At 54.6% G+C, this 16,699-nt stretch overlaps 7 protein-coding genes across 7 annotated transcripts; 3 read left to right on the forward strand and 4 right to left on the reverse strand.

Annotated features, from left to right (window-relative positions):
• Positions 1-40: 40 nt before the first annotated feature.
• Positions 41-2,581, reverse strand: MYCGRDRAFT_111308 (uncharacterized protein; the record flags this gene model as incomplete). The annotated part of the gene is made up of 2 exons (XM_003848514.1): positions 41-2,234; positions 2,400-2,581. The coding sequence occupies 2 exons, from the start codon at positions 2,579-2,581 to the stop codon at positions 41-43; spliced, it is 2,376 nt and encodes a 791-aa protein (XP_003848562.1).
• A 296-nt stretch (positions 2,582-2,877) lies between these two features.
• Positions 2,878-4,164, forward strand: MYCGRDRAFT_49723 (uncharacterized protein; the record flags this gene model as incomplete). The annotated part of the gene is made up of 1 exon (XM_003848365.1): positions 2,878-4,164. One exon carries the CDS (start codon positions 2,878-2,880, stop codon positions 4,162-4,164), a length of 1,287 nt encoding a protein of 428 aa, XP_003848413.1.
• Positions 4,165-4,376: 212 nt separating this feature from the next.
• MYCGRDRAFT_29525 (uncharacterized protein) lies at positions 4,377-4,687 on the reverse strand (the record flags this gene model as incomplete). Its single annotated transcript, XM_003848513.1, has 2 exons — positions 4,377-4,496; positions 4,559-4,687. Coding segments are annotated over 2 exons (249 nt in total), but the record flags the coding sequence as incomplete, so codon positions are not given.
• Positions 4,688-4,941: 254 nt separating this feature from the next.
• Positions 4,942-6,732, forward strand: KGD2 (dihydrolipoyllysine-residue succinyltransferase; the record flags this gene model as incomplete). The annotated part of the gene is made up of 4 exons (XM_003848366.1): positions 4,942-5,213; positions 5,265-5,320; positions 5,374-6,287; positions 6,345-6,732. 4 exons carry the CDS (start codon positions 5,065-5,067, stop codon positions 6,642-6,644), a joined length of 1,419 nt encoding a protein of 472 aa, XP_003848414.1.
• A 516-nt stretch (positions 6,733-7,248) lies between these two features.
• On the reverse strand, positions 7,249-8,336 carry HTA2402 (histone 2A; the record flags this gene model as incomplete). Its single annotated transcript, XM_003848512.1, has 4 exons — positions 7,249-7,610; positions 7,669-7,872; positions 7,934-8,022; positions 8,165-8,336. 4 exons carry the CDS (start codon positions 8,218-8,220, stop codon positions 7,549-7,551), a joined length of 411 nt encoding a protein of 136 aa, XP_003848560.1.
• A 241-nt stretch (positions 8,337-8,577) lies between these two features.
• On the forward strand, positions 8,578-9,529 carry HTB2401 (histone 2B; the record flags this gene model as incomplete). Its single annotated transcript, XM_003848367.1, has 3 exons — positions 8,578-8,685; positions 8,750-8,894; positions 8,992-9,529. 3 exons carry the CDS (start codon positions 8,665-8,667, stop codon positions 9,240-9,242), a joined length of 417 nt encoding a protein of 138 aa, XP_003848415.1.
• Positions 9,530-13,579: 4,050 nt separating this feature from the next.
• Positions 13,580-16,472, reverse strand: MYCGRDRAFT_111313 (uncharacterized protein; the record flags this gene model as incomplete). Its single annotated transcript, XM_003848511.1, has 2 exons — positions 13,580-16,209; positions 16,266-16,472. The coding sequence occupies 2 exons, from the start codon at positions 16,360-16,362 to the stop codon at positions 13,580-13,582; spliced, it is 2,727 nt and encodes a 908-aa protein (XP_003848559.1).
• Between the last annotated feature and the right edge of the window lie 227 nt (positions 16,473-16,699).

Here is a 16,699-nt window from a genome sequence, read left to right on the forward strand (position 1 = left end):
CGCTTCAGAACCACCTTTTAGATTATCATGATTGCCCACATTATTCCAACGCCTCCGTGACCGTCTTCTCGATATCGGCTATCGTCTCAGCCGGTGTGGTCGGAGCTGACATCAGATACAGCACATTGCCGAGCACTCTCGAATGGATGACTGCCTCATCGTTGCCATTCCCTGCCAGCAATCGATCCCGCAATCCAGTCGCCGCTGTCGAGGCATATCCCGAGCCAGCTGGATCTTTCACGGTGATCGCAAGCACGGATCCGATTGCAAAGACATTGTCGACTTGCTCCTTGTGCGAAATGGCCGAGACGAAAGATAACGACCACATGCTCCATGCGTGCTGGTTGTTCGGGCTGTTAGTAGATGTTGTTGGACTCCAGTCCTTCTTATAGTCCGTCCAAGATCCACCTCGGTCCAGTGTCATGAGTGTTCTCAAGCTTTCGTTCGCAACTGAGCAGCCCATCGGATGCGCTGTGTAGCTATGACCATGCAAAAGCGCGTCTGTCTTGTCCTCGCTCAAGAAGGCCTCGAATATGGACTCACTAGCGGTTGTCGTGCAGAGCGGGAGAAGGCCACCGGTGAGCAGTTTGGCGTTGACAACGATGTCTGGCTCAACGCCCAGGAAGCTGCCCGAGCTAAATCGTCCCAGGCGATACAGGCCCGTGAAGACCTCGTCGAATATCACTGGCAGGCCCTGCCAGTCGAGAGGTGAACCTGAAGAGCCTCCATGGGATCCTGCTTTTGGTCCGTCCTGTCTTGCGAACTGGAGCTCTCGTGCTACTTCGACCAGGCACTTCTGATACAGCGGATCGGCGAACATCATACCGCCAGCTCCGAGCAGTATGGGCTCGATTATCAGAGCTCCTAGATTAAGTCTTTCCTTCTTCACAGTCTCACTGATCGTGTCGAGGATGTACTTCTTGTATTGCTTGCAGTCGGCCTCCCGATTGCTGAAATCAAACACATCGTTCAGCGAGTCGAATTGACGGGTCTCTCGGCTCGAGTCGAATGGCTCGACGATCCACTGGCCTTTGCGCATCTTCACAGTCGGGAAGTCCAGCCAAAGTCCACGGCCTCGGTACCACTCCACCTTCTCGTTGAAGATGCTCGGCTCCGAGCAGTCCATAGTGCCGATGGTGTCACCATGATAACTGTTCTTGAGTCCGAGAATGGAGAGTTCAGTCTTCCGTGGCTCGCGCGGCTTGTGTCGGACCATCATTGCTCGCAGCGCCATCTTGACAGCCACTTCCATCCCAGTGCTGCCGTTGTCGGAGTAGAAGACCTTGCTCAACCTTGGGTTGCTAGACTCCTTCACGACTGTCTTCGCTAGTTCCAGTGCGGGCTGGTGAACCGCACCGCCGAACATTACATGACCGTACCTCCCAGCGGCATTGGCGGCCGTAAGTGCGAGCTTCGGGTTTCCGTGTCCGAGGCCTTGCGTCCACCACGATGCCGATCCATCGAAGGCAGGCTTCAACAATGATTGCTCCTGTTCTGCGGAGTCGAGCTTGGCCTGATCAGACTTGATTGTATAACTCTGGAAGTGGTCGCCGTAGGCAGAGTCCCAGGCTGTGATCGTATACTTGGACCTCTCGGTGTGCTGGAGGAAAGGGTGCCAGATCACTTTGTCTGCCTGTTCAGGCATTGACCGCAGATATGCGATGCGTTTATCGTGCGCTTCGATGAAGTCTCTCGTGAAGTCTGCTACGCCAGCGTCCCCGCTTGACTTGTCGTAGTAATACTGCATCGCTTTGAGGTCCTCCTCGGCGTCAGCGTGTCGCTCTGGTGGCGGCGGTATTGAGAACGAGGCAACGCCACGCTCCTTGAAGTAGTCTTTGAGGTACACATGATTCTCGTACCGGTCTCCCGAGAAAAGAGCCACGGATGTCACGTCGTATCCTCGGATGTGTAACGATTCCCAGGCGGAGATCGTGGTTCCGATGCCTCCGAGATTGTGGTCTCCGATGAGAATGGTCGGCAGTCTGAGCGGTCGATATAGGTCTGCTTGCGAGCTTCCTGAGGGTGCCGGAGACAATACGCCCCCAGCAGTCTCTACTATTGCGATTCGGTCCTTGCCATCCGCATATCCATTGAGTTCGCCGTAGACAGCTTCGAGGACTGCTGCATCGCTGATGGGTTTGCCGGCCGACCGGACGGCCAAGTGAGGGCTCACTGGATCGTCAAATTGGAAGAGACATCTCGAGCTGACGTTTGAGCCAAGTCTTGCAATGTGACTGTCGTTGGATTAGTCTTGAGGTTCTTGTTGAAGAGACATTGTGCTTAGGGTTAGGGTTTGGGTAGCAGCAATCGTGGTCACAAATATTGTCATTGCCTCGCCCACGGTGGGTTTCTAGAGTCAAGACTCTTCCGTGTGATCACAGGTGTAATGGATAACTCACTGATCATCTGCTTCGTCCAATGGCCCGGTGGAGACAGGTTTGAGATAGTTGACGTTTTGGAGCCGCTTCTTGAAGGCACGAATCAACACCGACGAGAATATCGTTTTGCCGACACCTGTGTTTGCGCCGTACACCTGCAAGACTCGCAACTTCGGCCACAAAACAGACCCGACATGCCGCATGCTGACACCACGACGCCTCGCAAGAACGCAACAACGGCAGGAAAGTAAAGAAGACCTGGATGATATGTTGAAGAGGACCTCACCGTCAAGCTCAAGCCCGGAAGAAGCCCAGCTCGGTCTGAGCCGGTCTAGACAGAGCTTAATAAACCTCCCCCATCGTGCGAGATATCTCAATGCCTAGCAACATCGAGCTGCAAAGTAAGGAATCAGAGTCTCCGTTCGTCAGGTCGAAGAACGCGCTCTCGGACCACGAAGGCCAGAAAGCGAGCAGTCGTCGACTCAGCGGCCGCTCGAGGATGTCAAAGCCCAATACCTCCCATCTCGACAATGCCCTCTCAACAGCCCTGGCCAAGCGAAAGCAGCAATCCACAATCCGACAATTGACCACAAACCCAGCGACCTCCATTGACTTCTCCTCCAACGACTTCCTCTCCCTCGCAACATCGCAAGAATTACGAGCTGCGTTCTTGAAAGAACTTCAATCCGACCCAGCTCTCGCCAACCATCTCGGCAGTGGCGGTTCACGACTCCTAGACGGAAACTCAACGTACGCGGAACGACTGGAGAACGACATTGCGGAATTCCATGGTGCAGAAGCTGGACTACTGTGCAATTCAGGCTACGATGCGAATGCTGGACTGTTCTCATGTTTGCCCCAGCCGGGAGATGTGGTGGTTTACGATGAATTCATTCACGCGAGTGTTCACGATGGGATGAGAATGTCACGAGCGAGAAAGTTGGTGCATTTCACGCACAACGAGCCGGCAGCATTGAGGAGAGTACTGGAGGACTGTGTCGCCGAGGATGAGGCGCTGCGGGAAGGTCGAAGGAATGTCTTCATCTCGGTCGAAGCGGTGTACAGCATGGATGGGGACGTGGCGCCGCTCAGAGACTTCGTGGCGGTGGTCAAGGCAGTACTGCCGAAGGGCAACGGGCACTTGATCGTCGACGAGGCTCATTCAAACGGCATTTTCGGTCCGCGAGGGAGAGGGCTGGTGAGCGGGTTGGGTCTTGAGAAAGAAGTGACTGTACGACTGCACACGTTCGGCAAAGCGCTGGCATGTAATGGGGGCATCCTTCTCTGCAGTCCGCTCATCCGGCAATACCTCATCAACTACGCGAGGCCAATGATCTACACGACCTTCATGTCATATCCAGCATTGGCGGCGATAAGAGCATCGTATTCGTTCCTGATGGAAGGGAAGACCGTGGCATTGGCGAGAAATCTCCAGATGCTGATTCGAGCGCTGCACGAGAGATTGCTTGAGATGCAAGAGTCTCTGAATCTGGCGACAAACATGCAGCATCTCCTGCAATGTCCACAGCAATGTCCAGACACACCGATATTCTCGATCTTGTCATTCGAGCCGAAGATCCTCGCCGCGCACTGCCAGAGGAGTGGATTTGTGGTCCGTGGAATCCTGCCACCAACGGTACCAGAGGGCACAGAGCGAATCCGAGTATGCCTGCATGCCGGCAACAGTGTCGAGCAGATCGATGCGCTGGTTGCGACCATCCGGAAGTGGGTTGCGAAGCGGGTTCATGAGCTCGAATCCGGCAAAGACGTGACGGCTAGGCTGTAGATTAGACATGAGATATGAAGAACACCCTCGTAAGGCCCATTCCGTTCATGATTTCGGTATAGCATTCGTGTCTCTGTGCGAGGTCGGCTGTCCCGTATATACAATCAAAACGCCAGTCCCATCTTCCCATGTCCCTACAAGTGCATTGGTGGAGGCGCTGTGCCAATGTCAGTATACGTCTGTCCTCGCAATGCGCTCAGTCTCAACTCACGATCCAAGTTTGGACAAGGCAAGTTGCGCTCGTACTTGCTGCCACCAGGAGCCGTAGGTGGTCTGTATGGGTCGGGGTGCTTCCACTTCTCCAGCAACTCTTCGGTCTGCTCCACGAGCATCTGTGTCCCCTCGTCAGCGCCTGCTGTGGCCACCACCTTCCGTGTTTGTCGACGCTTCGCACCTTTTGTTGTCTCGGTTGGTTCACGGTTCTGTTCGCTTCGAATAGGCTGCGGATGTACATGGCCTGTCCGCGCCAGACATATCGGTGGACGGCCCAGTCGAGGGAGAGCTTGAGGGCGCGGCGGTAGAGATGACTGTGCGCGATTGCGTTAGCTTGTGAGGGCGCATACCAGGACAAGCAATGCTCACAGGACATGCGTATTGGGCGCCATGATGCCGTGTCGTGTCTGGCACCGAATGTGAAGTCGGTGGTGCGGCTGCTGGACTGACTGCCGCTGTGCTGTTGCGGAGGTGTCGATTCAGTTCACCGGGAAAGCCCGGAGCTACGAGCGCCCTGACGAAGTTCGTCCTTGTGAAGATCGCAAACAACCTGAGCTGAACAGTGAACACCTACCTGCCACAGCTTGAACACCAAGTGCGACGAGCTCGCATCCCTCATCACCTCCTCTATCTCGACGCGCTTCCCTCCGAGAGCTTCTCAAGACCACTCACTGGCTCTCTCTCATCATGTCCAGCGCTCAGTGCCTTCGCCGACTGGCGATCCGCCCTGTTCTTCGCGCTGCATCTTGCACTGCTCCACGAGCTTCCGCTGGCCTTCGCACCCTCTCCACTGGCATCTCCTACTCGAAAGCTCTTCCCGCGCTCTCAGAATCATCGTATGCGAACCTTCAGCGTATTGCATGGAGCTTCTAGCTAACAGTAAACAGAAAGTCTCTCCAACCACTGCAAGCTCGCCATTTCAGTTTAACAAGTCGATACCATGGTACGTTCAGCATGGGAGAAGAGAGAGATATCATCAAGCTAACATTTCTCCAGAGGAGCAGATCGTTAAAGTCCCAACGATGGCCGAATCGATATCCGAGGGTACATTGAAGCAATTCTCAAAACAGGTCGGCGACTACGTTGAGCTGGACGAGGAGATAGCCACCATCGAGACCGACAAGATCGACGTCGCTGTCAATGCACCTGCTGCTGGTACCATCAAGGAGTTTCTTGCGAATGAGGAGGACACTGTTACTGTGGGACAAGATTTGGTGAAGCTCGAGCTGGGCGGAGAGCCAGGACAAAAAGCGGAGAAGGCAGGTAGCGAGCCAAAGGATGCGGCATCATCAGACCAGAAGACCTCTTCTCAGACAGAGGGCGAGACAGAAAAGTCCAAATCGGAGCCCAAGGAGGAATCAAAGCCTGCGCCAAAGCAAGAATCAAAGCCTGAGCCCAAGCAGGAGTCAAAGCCAGCACCTCCCAAGCAGGAGCAGAAGCCAAAGAAGGAGGAGTCAAAACCCAAGGAGTCGGAATCAAAGTCCGAATCGCCCTACGGCAACCGTGAGGAGCGCCGCATCAAGATGAACCGCATGCGCCTACGAATCGCCGAGCGCCTGAAGCAGTCGCAGAACACCGCCGCTTCGCTCACGACCTTCAACGAGGTGGACATGTCCGCGCTTATGAACCTGCGAAAGAAGTACAAGGATGAAGTCCTCAAGAAGACGGGCGTCAAGTTCGGCTTCATGAGCGCTTTCTCACGCGCGGCTGTCCTCGCCATGAAGGAGGTTCCCACCGTCAACGCCAGCATCGAGGGCCCAGGCGGTGGCGACACCATTGTCTACAAGGACTACGTCGACATCAGCGTTGCGGTCGCCACGGAGAAGGGTCTCGTCACCCCCGTCGTGCGCAACGCCGAGAGCATGGACATGATCGGAATTGAGAAGTCCATCGCCGAGCTCGGCAAGAAGGTCAGTCGCATCGAACACGGCAAGTCCCAAACCCATTGCTAATTATATGATTGACAGGCCCGCGACAACAAACTTACCATCGAAGACATGGCCGGCGGCACCTTCACTATCTCCAACGGCGGCGTCTTCGGCTCCCTCATGGGCACGCCCATCATCAACCTGCCACAAACCGCCGTTCTGGGCCTCCACGCCATCAACCAGAAACCCGTCGCCATCGACGGCAAAGTCGAGATTCGTCCGATGATGTACCTCGCTTTGACGTACGATCACAGATTATTGGATGGACGGGAGGCGGTGACGTTTTTGGTGAAGATTAAGGAGTATATTGAGGATCCGAGTCGGATGTTGCTGTTCTAGAGGGAGTGTAGGAGGGACGAGGATTATAGCGTGGGAGAGATTGGTTCGGTCTGAGGATGGAGGGAGAAGACCTGATCACTTCCTGAGTTGTACGCTGCGGTGAGATGTGGTTTGCTTGAGTTGAGTACGATTTCGCGTGTATAAAGTTGCATAACCTTGTCCAGCAATGAATCCGTCTGGGCGAGTGCTCAAAACTCCGTTCTTCGTTCCAATCGTTGCATCATCTGCTGTATTGCTGCTGTTGGAGCCAGCCATATCAGAACTGGCTCCCACGTCATTGTGCTTGAGCTGAGGACGATTTGGCGAAGGCTTCTCTGCACAACCATCTGCTCGTCCAACATCACGACCACAATATTTCTGTGAGTCCAGATTCCTCAAGTGATGGAGAAACGAGGGTTTCGAAGTCATCATGGCTGGGTCCTCGACCATGGGCGACTTTGTGAGCATTTGCCAAACTCGGCCGCCGACCATTGGGCTCAGCGCATTGACCACCGCGTTCAACCAAGCGGCCTCTTGTTTTGATCCGACCTCACCTTGCACGCGTCTGCAGAGGGCATCGTACTCGCAAATAAGCTGGAAGAACGAGCCAAAGAAGACAGTGAAGTGTGAGAATGATTTCTGATCAGAATTGCTCAATTGTCAAGCCTTGGTATCATCATAAAGCCCGACTCGCCTCTCCCCCATCTCTCGTCGCCATCGCCGCTGCTGTAATGTACAGCCTTCTGGAGATGCTCAGAAGTCCATGCAACGTAGTAGTTAAAAAAGCAAGTCTTGAAAAATCCACGAACACCCATTGTGTTCCCGCCTTGATGCGATTGATGTCCATTATCATTCGCGAAACAACCCCATGTGCGCCAGTACCCATTGTGTTTGTCGATTCTTTAGGAAACAGAGATGAGAGCATCTACAGCTCCTGAGATGGGCCCTTGCCGCCCTTGGTGCCGGTGGTCTTCTTTGGCAGAAGGTCTAGGAGATGAGGTCAGTGGATGTGGGAGATGGAGTGATATTTGGCGATGATGCTTACTCTGGTGAATGTTGGGGAGCACACCACCCTGGGCGATGGTGACGTGTCCGAGAAGCTTGTTCAACTCCTCGTCGTTGCGGATGGCGAGTTGGAGATGACGGGGGATGATGCGGGTCTTCTTGTTGTCACGAGCGGCGTTGCCGGCCAACTCGAGGATCTCAGCTGCCAGGTACTCGAGGACGGCGGCGAGGTAGACGGGAGCACCTGAAGGAATGAGTCAGTGAATGTCGCATGTGATGAAAGTGGATTGAGAGATGAAACTCACCAGCACCGACACGCTGAGCGTAGTTGCCCTTGCGAAGAAGACGGTGGACACGACCGACTGGGAATGCGAGACCGGCCTTGGATGAACGGCTGTGATTGATGTCAGATTGAGGTTCAAGATGTGAAAACGCGTTGATTCGAGATGGAAAAACGCGTCAAATGAGGTGGAAAGTCATGGAGTGAGTCCAAAAAGGACAGACAACACACGACAAACGGGTGAGGGAGAACTCACGATTGCGCAGTCGATTTGGCACCGCTGGCCTTGCCTCCGGACTTTCCTCCAGTCATTTTGATGGATTTGTGTGGTGGGGTTGGTTTTGAAGAAAGGTGAGTTTGGTGAAAGTGGTGATGTTGATGTCGTGGATGGATGGATGGCTGTGGCTGATGGATGAAGAAGAGAGAAAGGAAGCGACAAGAGCGATGTTGGGGAGACGGTGGAGTTAAATAGTGCGGGCGCTGTCGCCGCCGCTCACAATCAAGAGGTGCGACTTGCGCGGGCTTTGCGGGTGACGCACGGACCAATCACACAACTTCGCACCCAGAAGTCGCGTTCTTGATCCCGCGGCGTCGCAGGCGGGGAATCAAACTACTTAAGCCCGCTCGTCCCTCCCAACTTCATCGCCGTTCCTCTTCCTTTCCCACACACGACAACACCAGCCCATCCATCGACATTCATCACATACTCATCTCAATCTCATCCACCACTTCCAAACAACACCCAAATCTTCCAAAATGGCACCCAAGGCGCAAAAGGTGCGATTTCCAGCCTTGTTTCTCTCACATCTGATCGCAAACTGACGCGTGTTCCTCATCGCAGACCCCAACCACCGCCGGCAAGGCACCAGCTGGCAAGGCTCCCGCAGAGAAGAAGGAGGCTGGCAAGAAGACCGCCGCCGCCACTGGTGACAAGAAGAAGCGCACCAAGACCCGCAAGGAGACCTACTCCTCGTACATCTACAAGGGTGAGTCCTCGCTTCATCATCAACGACGCGCTTCATCTCACTTTGAAGTCGCACTTCCATCTCACATGACACATTTTCTGACGCGTTTCATCTCCAGTCCTCAAGCAGGTCCACCCTGACACTGGTATCTCCAACCGCGCCATGTCCATCCTGAACTCCTTCGTCAACGACATCTTCGAGCGCGTCGCAACCGAGGCATCCAAGCTCGCCGCATACAACAAGAAGTCCACGATCTCCTCGCGCGAAATCCAGACCTCCGTCCGACTCATCCTCCCCGGTGAGCTCGCCAAGCACGCCGTCTCTGAGGGCACCAAAGCCGTCACCAAGTACTCCTCCTCCACCAAATAGAGGATCGACAACTACTCGGTCTGGAACACATGAAGGATGAAAGGTGGCGTTTGTTTGAACAAGGGTGCTTGGATGCGCCCTTTCTGGGCTCAGCATGAAGGTGGCCGGGCGTTTTCGATAATGCGATCATGGGATGGGTTTGCTTTTTTTTCTCGAGTTATTTCCACACAACAACATTGCTGCGCTCACAATACCATCGTCGCCCGCTGCAGGAGGCGGCGCGCGCGAAGTGAGCTTCACATGAGGGCTGTACAGTAGTAGCAGCAGAGCAGTGGATGGATGGGAAGAAGACAGGTATCTCAGGCGATTGAGATGAAATGCATGATTACCAAACTACTCATCGTCTCTTGTCCTTCACATTGACTTGTCTTTCACCTTTTCTGACATGCAAATACAGCTCCGAATCGATTGAACACGGCATTCTGTCGACTTGACACCTTCTGGGGAGCTGAGGAGGTGTAGTCCGATTTGTTTTGCTGTCCTCCGGACGCGCCTGAACACGCTAGCGGAGGCAGGTCCGCTCTCGGATCCGGATTTTGGAACAGACCGACATCAGAGTGCAACCTGAAGTTCCACAGGAGTCGAGATAGCAGGAGCAGAAGGTGGATCAGGTGTTGAATGAGTGCAGTCGGAGGCGGCGAAGGATCTCACTGCGATCTTAAACTGCCGCACGGCAAGCTGAACTTGACCATGGCGCTTGAGACGGCCTCGCATGTACTTGCGCCTGGACGACGCAGAGAAGGGAAGTCCTCCGTCTTTCCACACCGTACCTTTATGCCCAAACGAGCTGACATGCCACCACACTTGTCTGGACCTACATGCGTAGGTGGACGGCCATATCGGCGTACATGCCAACGTACTTGAACGCCCAAATCAGCTGGCATCCCAGTGTAGCTGTACCGTCATCCAATCCGACATGCCAGCCTACTTGCACGCCTCTACAAGCCGGCATGGCATATTAGCTGTACATTTATCGGAAACGGCATGCCAGGAGACTTGTATGTCTGAATAAGCTGCGATGTCAGTATACTTGTCTGCATATTGAGACGTACCGGTACGGCCATACAGGCGTATATGGTAGTCGACCTGTGCGCACCGTGTACGGTGTTTGGAAAGGACATGAGGACGTCTGCTGTCTTTGGTAAAGGGAGACAGATACATCTACACGGTCAAGCTGGTTCGTTCAAGTCGTTCAGGTCGTTCATTCATTCGAGAGATATTTACAACTCGCATATGCAGCAATAAGCTTCAGATGACCCAGATGATCCTCCTCCTCCAAGAAAAGCAGTCTGTCTATACACGCACACCAAGACACTCCCTGCTCAAGAAACACAAAGTGTACTGTCCTTCCATCCTTGCTGTCGATTTCGCCAGATTCCCAGACCTTCCTCAATAATTCGGCGTCCTTGTATCCCTCCCTCCAAGATACACATGATGCTCCACAGGCGTGAGAGTCCCATTTCCCTCCTGGCCTCTGCCTGCACCAAGATACCCATCATGCTGCGTAGCCTGCGTAGCCTGCGTAGCCTGCGTTCCATCGTGAGGCTGCAAACTCCTCGGAACATTTGCATCGGCCTGACTCGACGGACCGGTCTGCCGCTGAGAAAGAGTCGACCTCCAAGAATTAAACCCGCCCACCTCCTTCTCTCCTCTCTGCAACGCAGCCAAATTCTTCTCATTCACGGCGGCTTGTTTCTGCGTGTTCTTTCTCGGAAAGCGGGTGTCGATTTCGTTGTTTAGAGTTCCTCGGAGGGTTTCGCCGACGCCCTGGGTAGTGTTAGCTGGCTGATCTCTTTCGATGTCGCGGCTGGTGGGAAGTTTTGGATGGGTTGGAGACTTACGTGCAGACCTTTGGCGGCCATCTTGAGATTTTGCAGTGTACCCGCTTGATATACAGCCGCTTGCTGTGGAGGCGCAGTTGCTTGTGTGCCGTGAGTGGTGGGTACCTGTGCTGGGAAGGAAGGTGGGGGACCAGTGACTGTGGCGGAGGTCATGGGTCCGACTGGACGGCGGGGGATGGTTGGTGGTGGAGCAGGGTACGCCGGTGCTGTGTGAGGCTGCACGGCAGGCGAGGAGCTCGGCGCCGCGTGCGTGGCGGTGTGCTGTTCGGGTGTCGGTGCGGCGTAGCTTGGAACAGCGGGTGGAGATGTCCGGTCTGTATGAGCTGGGACGGGAGGAGCGTCTCTGCCATGAATAGTACCGGCTCGCGACCATTGGTTTCCTGCCTCTATGGGACTGATTGGATCGCGGTCTCGGTGGTTGCGGTCTCGGTCCTCGCGCTCACGCTCGTATTCACGTTCGCGGTCGTACTCGCTTGGTGTCTCCTCTGGGATCGTCTCGCGGGAGCGATCGATATCGTAAGAGCGGCGATTGGGATTCCGATAAGGAACGAAAGGTGCGTTCTGCGGCTCGGTGTGGTCGACATTGGAGTTCGGCTGTTCGAGATTCGAGTTGGAGGATATGTTCGAGGAGGAAGGGTTGTGCTGAGAGGCCGCTGAGTCTGGATGCAGCTGTACGGAGTCGGCGGGCATTTCGGAAACGCCGCTGTTGTTAATCTGTTGGGCTGTCGGACTGACGATCGAGGGCGTGGTAGCGGCGCTGTTGTTGTTCTGCTGCTGGGTGACGGCAGAAGGCGTGCTAGCGACTTCAATCTTCTGCTCTTTCTTGCCTCCAGACTTCGTCGTGGTGGTAGTAGTCGTCGTAGTCGTAGTCGTGACCGTCGAGAGAATCTCTCCCGTCTGATCGTCGACCACATCGCCGGTCGCTCGATTAAGAGCCAGTCCTCGATCCTCGGAGACACCCTGAATCTGGCCCTCATTCCTCACCGGCACGAAGTTCTGCGAGTCGTTCTGGCTGTGCGTACTACTACCAGCATACGCAGAGTCATGACCAGGCGTCATAGCCGTGGAGTTCGAGTTCATACCATGCAGGGCCGAGAGTTGGGACTGCTGTTGTCCGTCATGACCGATGTTGTACATAGGTTTGAGAGTGACAATCGGTGGTGTCAACGCTCCTGATCGTCCTGCTCCAGTGCTGGTCCGGCGTTCTCCTTCCGCCGCTGCGTTGTTGGTAGGGTAAAAGATGGTTCCTCCATATCCAGATTTCGAATTGTTGGCGGCTTGTTGCTGCTGAGCCGTCTGCTGGATATCCTTCTCCTTCTTCTTGCCAAACAAGGCCGACAGCCTACGCTTCTGCTTCTCTTTCTCTTCCTTCTGAGCCATGGTTTCGGTCGGTTCGGGTGTGGTTGGACGGTCTTTCCGCAGTTTCATGGTACAACCCTACAGAAGCGGGTGAAGCTCGAGGGGTGGGTATATATGGGAGATGGAGAAAGTGGCAGTGAAAGCAGGGATGCAGCAACCCAGCTGAAGAGTGGCGAGTATGCAAAACTGAAAGCTGCGCAATACTGACAGTGATGAGAGGAGATAAAAACCTGCTGTACCTACCAAATCCCTCATAGGCGCTCCTCTCCCGGCGGGTGTGGATGTAAAGTTGGCTACGCAGCTGTCTTGGTGATGTCACGGCGCGGATAGCTCGCTCGTGCTCGTGAAGGAGGGGAAGATCTCATGCGCCACGAGATCATCTTTGCCCTGCATGATGCTGATGGGAGGAAGACGATTGAGAGATGAGAGGTGTATACCAGATGTGGCTGTGATGTTGATGATGTTGTTGCAAAGTACAAGGAATGGATCCGGTGGGAGATGTGATGTTGTTCCAGACATGTCTCGGAGCATGGGTGCCACGCGGATTGCTTCCATATGGTGTCCGTAGGACTGCCGACTGCCTCCAACTTGTTGCTCGTCGATCGTTCTGGGAGTTGTTCTGCTAGATCAGTCAATGACTGCCAGGCTGACTGTCGCCATACATTTCGTCGTGTTGACCTGAAAAAATCCGAGATCATGAGTGGTGGTGGTGTTGAAGTGACAAAGACCTGCGACTATCATGGTCTCTTGTGTATGACTATGAAAAGTAACCAAAACAGCAACAAAAGCGTGGAATTGCATGCAAGAGGCGGCGACGACGATGGAGAATTACGACAACGATGCTATCGCAATGCATGTTCAATACGCATCATTTCCATCCATACCGGACACCACAACACCTCGTGGTCGTGAAGTCGACAACAACCCAAACCCTAACCCTAATGCGAATTATACTAAGATTCGTCGATACGAGCAAGGGCTTCACTCTTTCTGGGTTGCAATGCACATCCATACGTATGACTGCGCTCTTGCTGGCATACTCTTCGCATCGTTCAATCCTCTTCGCTCATCCTCCGTATGGTCTATACACTGATGCCTGTTCCCACGAACGCCATATCCATCCAATGAACAGCCCATCTAGCCGAGACCGGCAGTACCCAGGCGAATCTTCTGCTCGATCGGCGCCTGCGAACCCTCACCGTCCTTGCCCAGACCCATGCCCTTACTCCAACCCATCTTCAGCATCAACCGATGTCCCATGCTCTCCTGCCCGATCTCCGCAGCACCGGCACCCACAATCTCGCCATTGCGAACACCAACAGCGGACTTGCTGAAGCCTCCCTTGCCTCTACCACCTGGCCCGCCCGGAACAGCTCCGCCCTTGGCCAGCTTCTTCGCCTTGCCGTTGGTGAGGAAGCCCTTCTCCGACACAGCCATGACGCGTTCGAAGACGTCAGGAGAATACGGCTGGGTACGAGCGGTTTTCGCCAGAATCGGAAACCTATTCTTGCCGCTGCCCTGAGACTTGGAGTTCAGGTTGAAAGCGGTAGCGATCGTGTGAAGAGCCGCCCTGTCGCTCTTAGCCATGGACGGGAACGACCGCGTCATCATCGAGTCGTTCTGGAGGAAGTCGCGAAGTTCGTCGGCAACCTGCCGCATAGTCATGCCGAGCGGGTACTTAGCGTTCAGATCGGGCTTGCCTTTGCGGCCGGCTGAGCCAAGTAGGCCTTCACGACGGAGCTCTTCGCGCTCGAGCTTCTGCTGGCTCTTCTTGAAGCGGTCCTTCTGCCAGGCGTCGTTGAGGTTGGCCTTCAACTCATCGTCGGAAATGGTGTCGAGAACGTCTGGGAGCTTGCCCTTCCGGCCCTTCTTGGTGGGTCGCAGCGATGGACGTTCCATGTCCATGATATCGAAACCGTTTTCGCCGTATTGCTCCACGGTGTCTGCAAGAGCGGTCGCGTTGGGAAAGTTGAACTTCTTGTCACCTCCACTGCGCCGCGCGCTGCGTTTTCCAAACGCGGAGTTGGTGATCTCTGAAAGACCTGCACGTGCTGCGGTGATGTCGCCGAAGCCTTCGTCAGATGTGTAAGTGAATGCTCCGTCATCAATCAGAAGCTCGTCACCGGTCATGCCGAGCTCTTCTTGCTTTGCAAACAGTCGAGCGATCTGCTCATCTGTCATGCGCTCGATCCGGCGTTGACGGATGTCTAGTTCGTCCTCCCACATCTGCTTCTCGGTGTACTCCAGCTCGTCTTCCAAATCAGATGCGTTCAGATCCTCTTCCGAGGAGAGCTCGTCAGAGTCCGGATTGAGCGCATCACTGCTGTCACTTTCCCAATCTGATTCGTGGTCTTCACCCTCGCTCCTCATGTACTTTGGCAGCACTTCATCATCGGCAATCGCCTTTCCATTGACGACCATCGAAGGTCCAAGACCAACTGACCGCGCTTCGAATGCAGAGATCTCCACCTCGCTCCCGTTGCCAACATCGTCATCATCAAGACCCGCGGCAAGGTTCTCCATGTAATCGTCATATGCAGCTTCGCCGTCGGTGTCATTGTCATCGGAGTCGATAGCCTTTCTCATCGCGCGATTACTCTTCTTGCGACCCTTCTTGCCGGCCCTCCTGCTCGGGCCAGCGTCCTTGACACTGATCTCTGCAGCATATGGATCTACCGTGCTCACCGAGGAGACGTCCGCTTGTTGACCGACCACCACGAGGTGGGGAAGACGTTCGCGCATGGAGGCCGTGCCCTTCGCTGCCTTCTTCTCCTTCAGTGTAGATTTCCAATCCGCCTTTGCCGTAGCTACGTCGTCCGCGGTAGCTTTGGAAGTCTCAGAATTGTCCGCCTGCACAAATCGAACCTTCGAGTCTTTCTGCGGCGCTTCTTTAAATGCCTTGATTTCCGACTCGGACGGGCCGAGATCTGGACGAGGCTTCTTGTTATGCTTCCGCCAGTACGGCACGTCTGGAGCTGGCGTCCACTCATCTGCAGGTCGAACGGTCTGATCGTGGACTGAAGGCTGACTCGCCCAGCCCATGTACGTTGGAGCCTCCTTCGTGGACTTGATGGGCTCAGTTCCTCCAGCCAGAGCGCGAAGCAGGTCGTCTGTCATGTGAGGTGCTTCTTCAACGGGCGGCTGTGGTGCTGTAGCCTTTACATTTGTCGGTGCCACTGGTAGTGCTGGCGTCCTCGCGGATGCTGGAGTCTTTCCTGGTGCCGGTGAAGCGACTGCTATGGGAGCATCGTCGATGATCACGGCACGTTTGTTCCGACCGGAGAAAACCACAACCTCGTCGTCCGAATCGGATGGTATGGGAGAGGGTGCACGACGGGCTGCACGCTTGCTGTTCGCCATCTTGCTCTCGAGTGACGAATCACCCACTGTGTCAACGACGAACATCGGTTCCGTGGGTGCCTCATCCACTTCCATCTCTTCTGTGGCGTTGTGTATGTTCAAGTCTGCCATTCGGTCCTCCGACTCTTCAATCGTGGTACTTGTGACAATGTTGATCTCAATGTTGTCCTCAGCCACGTCACTCAGATCATCCATCTCTTCATCTTCATCGTCGTCGTTGGAGGTGTAAGGCGGTGGTGGAGTGGCGTCTGTTGTGTGCCGCAATTGGGTGGGAGGAGCGTTGGTGCCCGCACTGACGAACGCGATTGCCTGTTCTCGAAATTTCACATTCGCCGTAAAGCTCGATGCGCCGTTTCGGGGAGGAGCACTTCCAGCGAAGCCCTTGAATGGCTTGAACGGCGATTGTTCTGGGAGCACTTTAGCATGTGATTGAGCGAGATGCATGGCATTTTCTTGCGCGCACCAAAATCATCATCGTCGTAATCTCGTTGAGGTTGTCTGAATGCCTTCTGTGCTTTTTGCTTCTTTCCCGCCCTCCCTTTCTGCTTGTTCTTCGCCATTGTGCTGTACAATATCTAGCTTTCCAAATGTGCTGCTGACAGTTGCCACCGACCGAGGTGCGGAAGAGGTAATGCGTCAAAGTTCTCCCAAGCCGAATGGCAATGCAAATTCCAGGACACGCGTAGAACCGTCAAGGAATGACTCTGGTCAGGTGTGAAAGGGCAAAGACAGAAGCAACAGAACAATGGAGCGACCGGCGCGATGGTTTCGTGGTACTGACTCTTTCATCGATGACAAGATGCGGCTCCACAACGTTCACACCCTGCAGCCCCGCCATCGATAAGCTCCCGTCCCTCCTAGCGCCATCTCTGTGAAGGCAGATCTCCAACATCCATC

The sequence above is a fragment of the Zymoseptoria tritici genome, chromosome 11, assembly GCF_000219625.1.
Source record: "Zymoseptoria tritici IPO323 chromosome 11, whole genome shotgun sequence".
NCBI lineage: Eukaryota > Fungi > Ascomycota > Dothideomycetes > Mycosphaerellales > Mycosphaerellaceae > Zymoseptoria > Zymoseptoria tritici.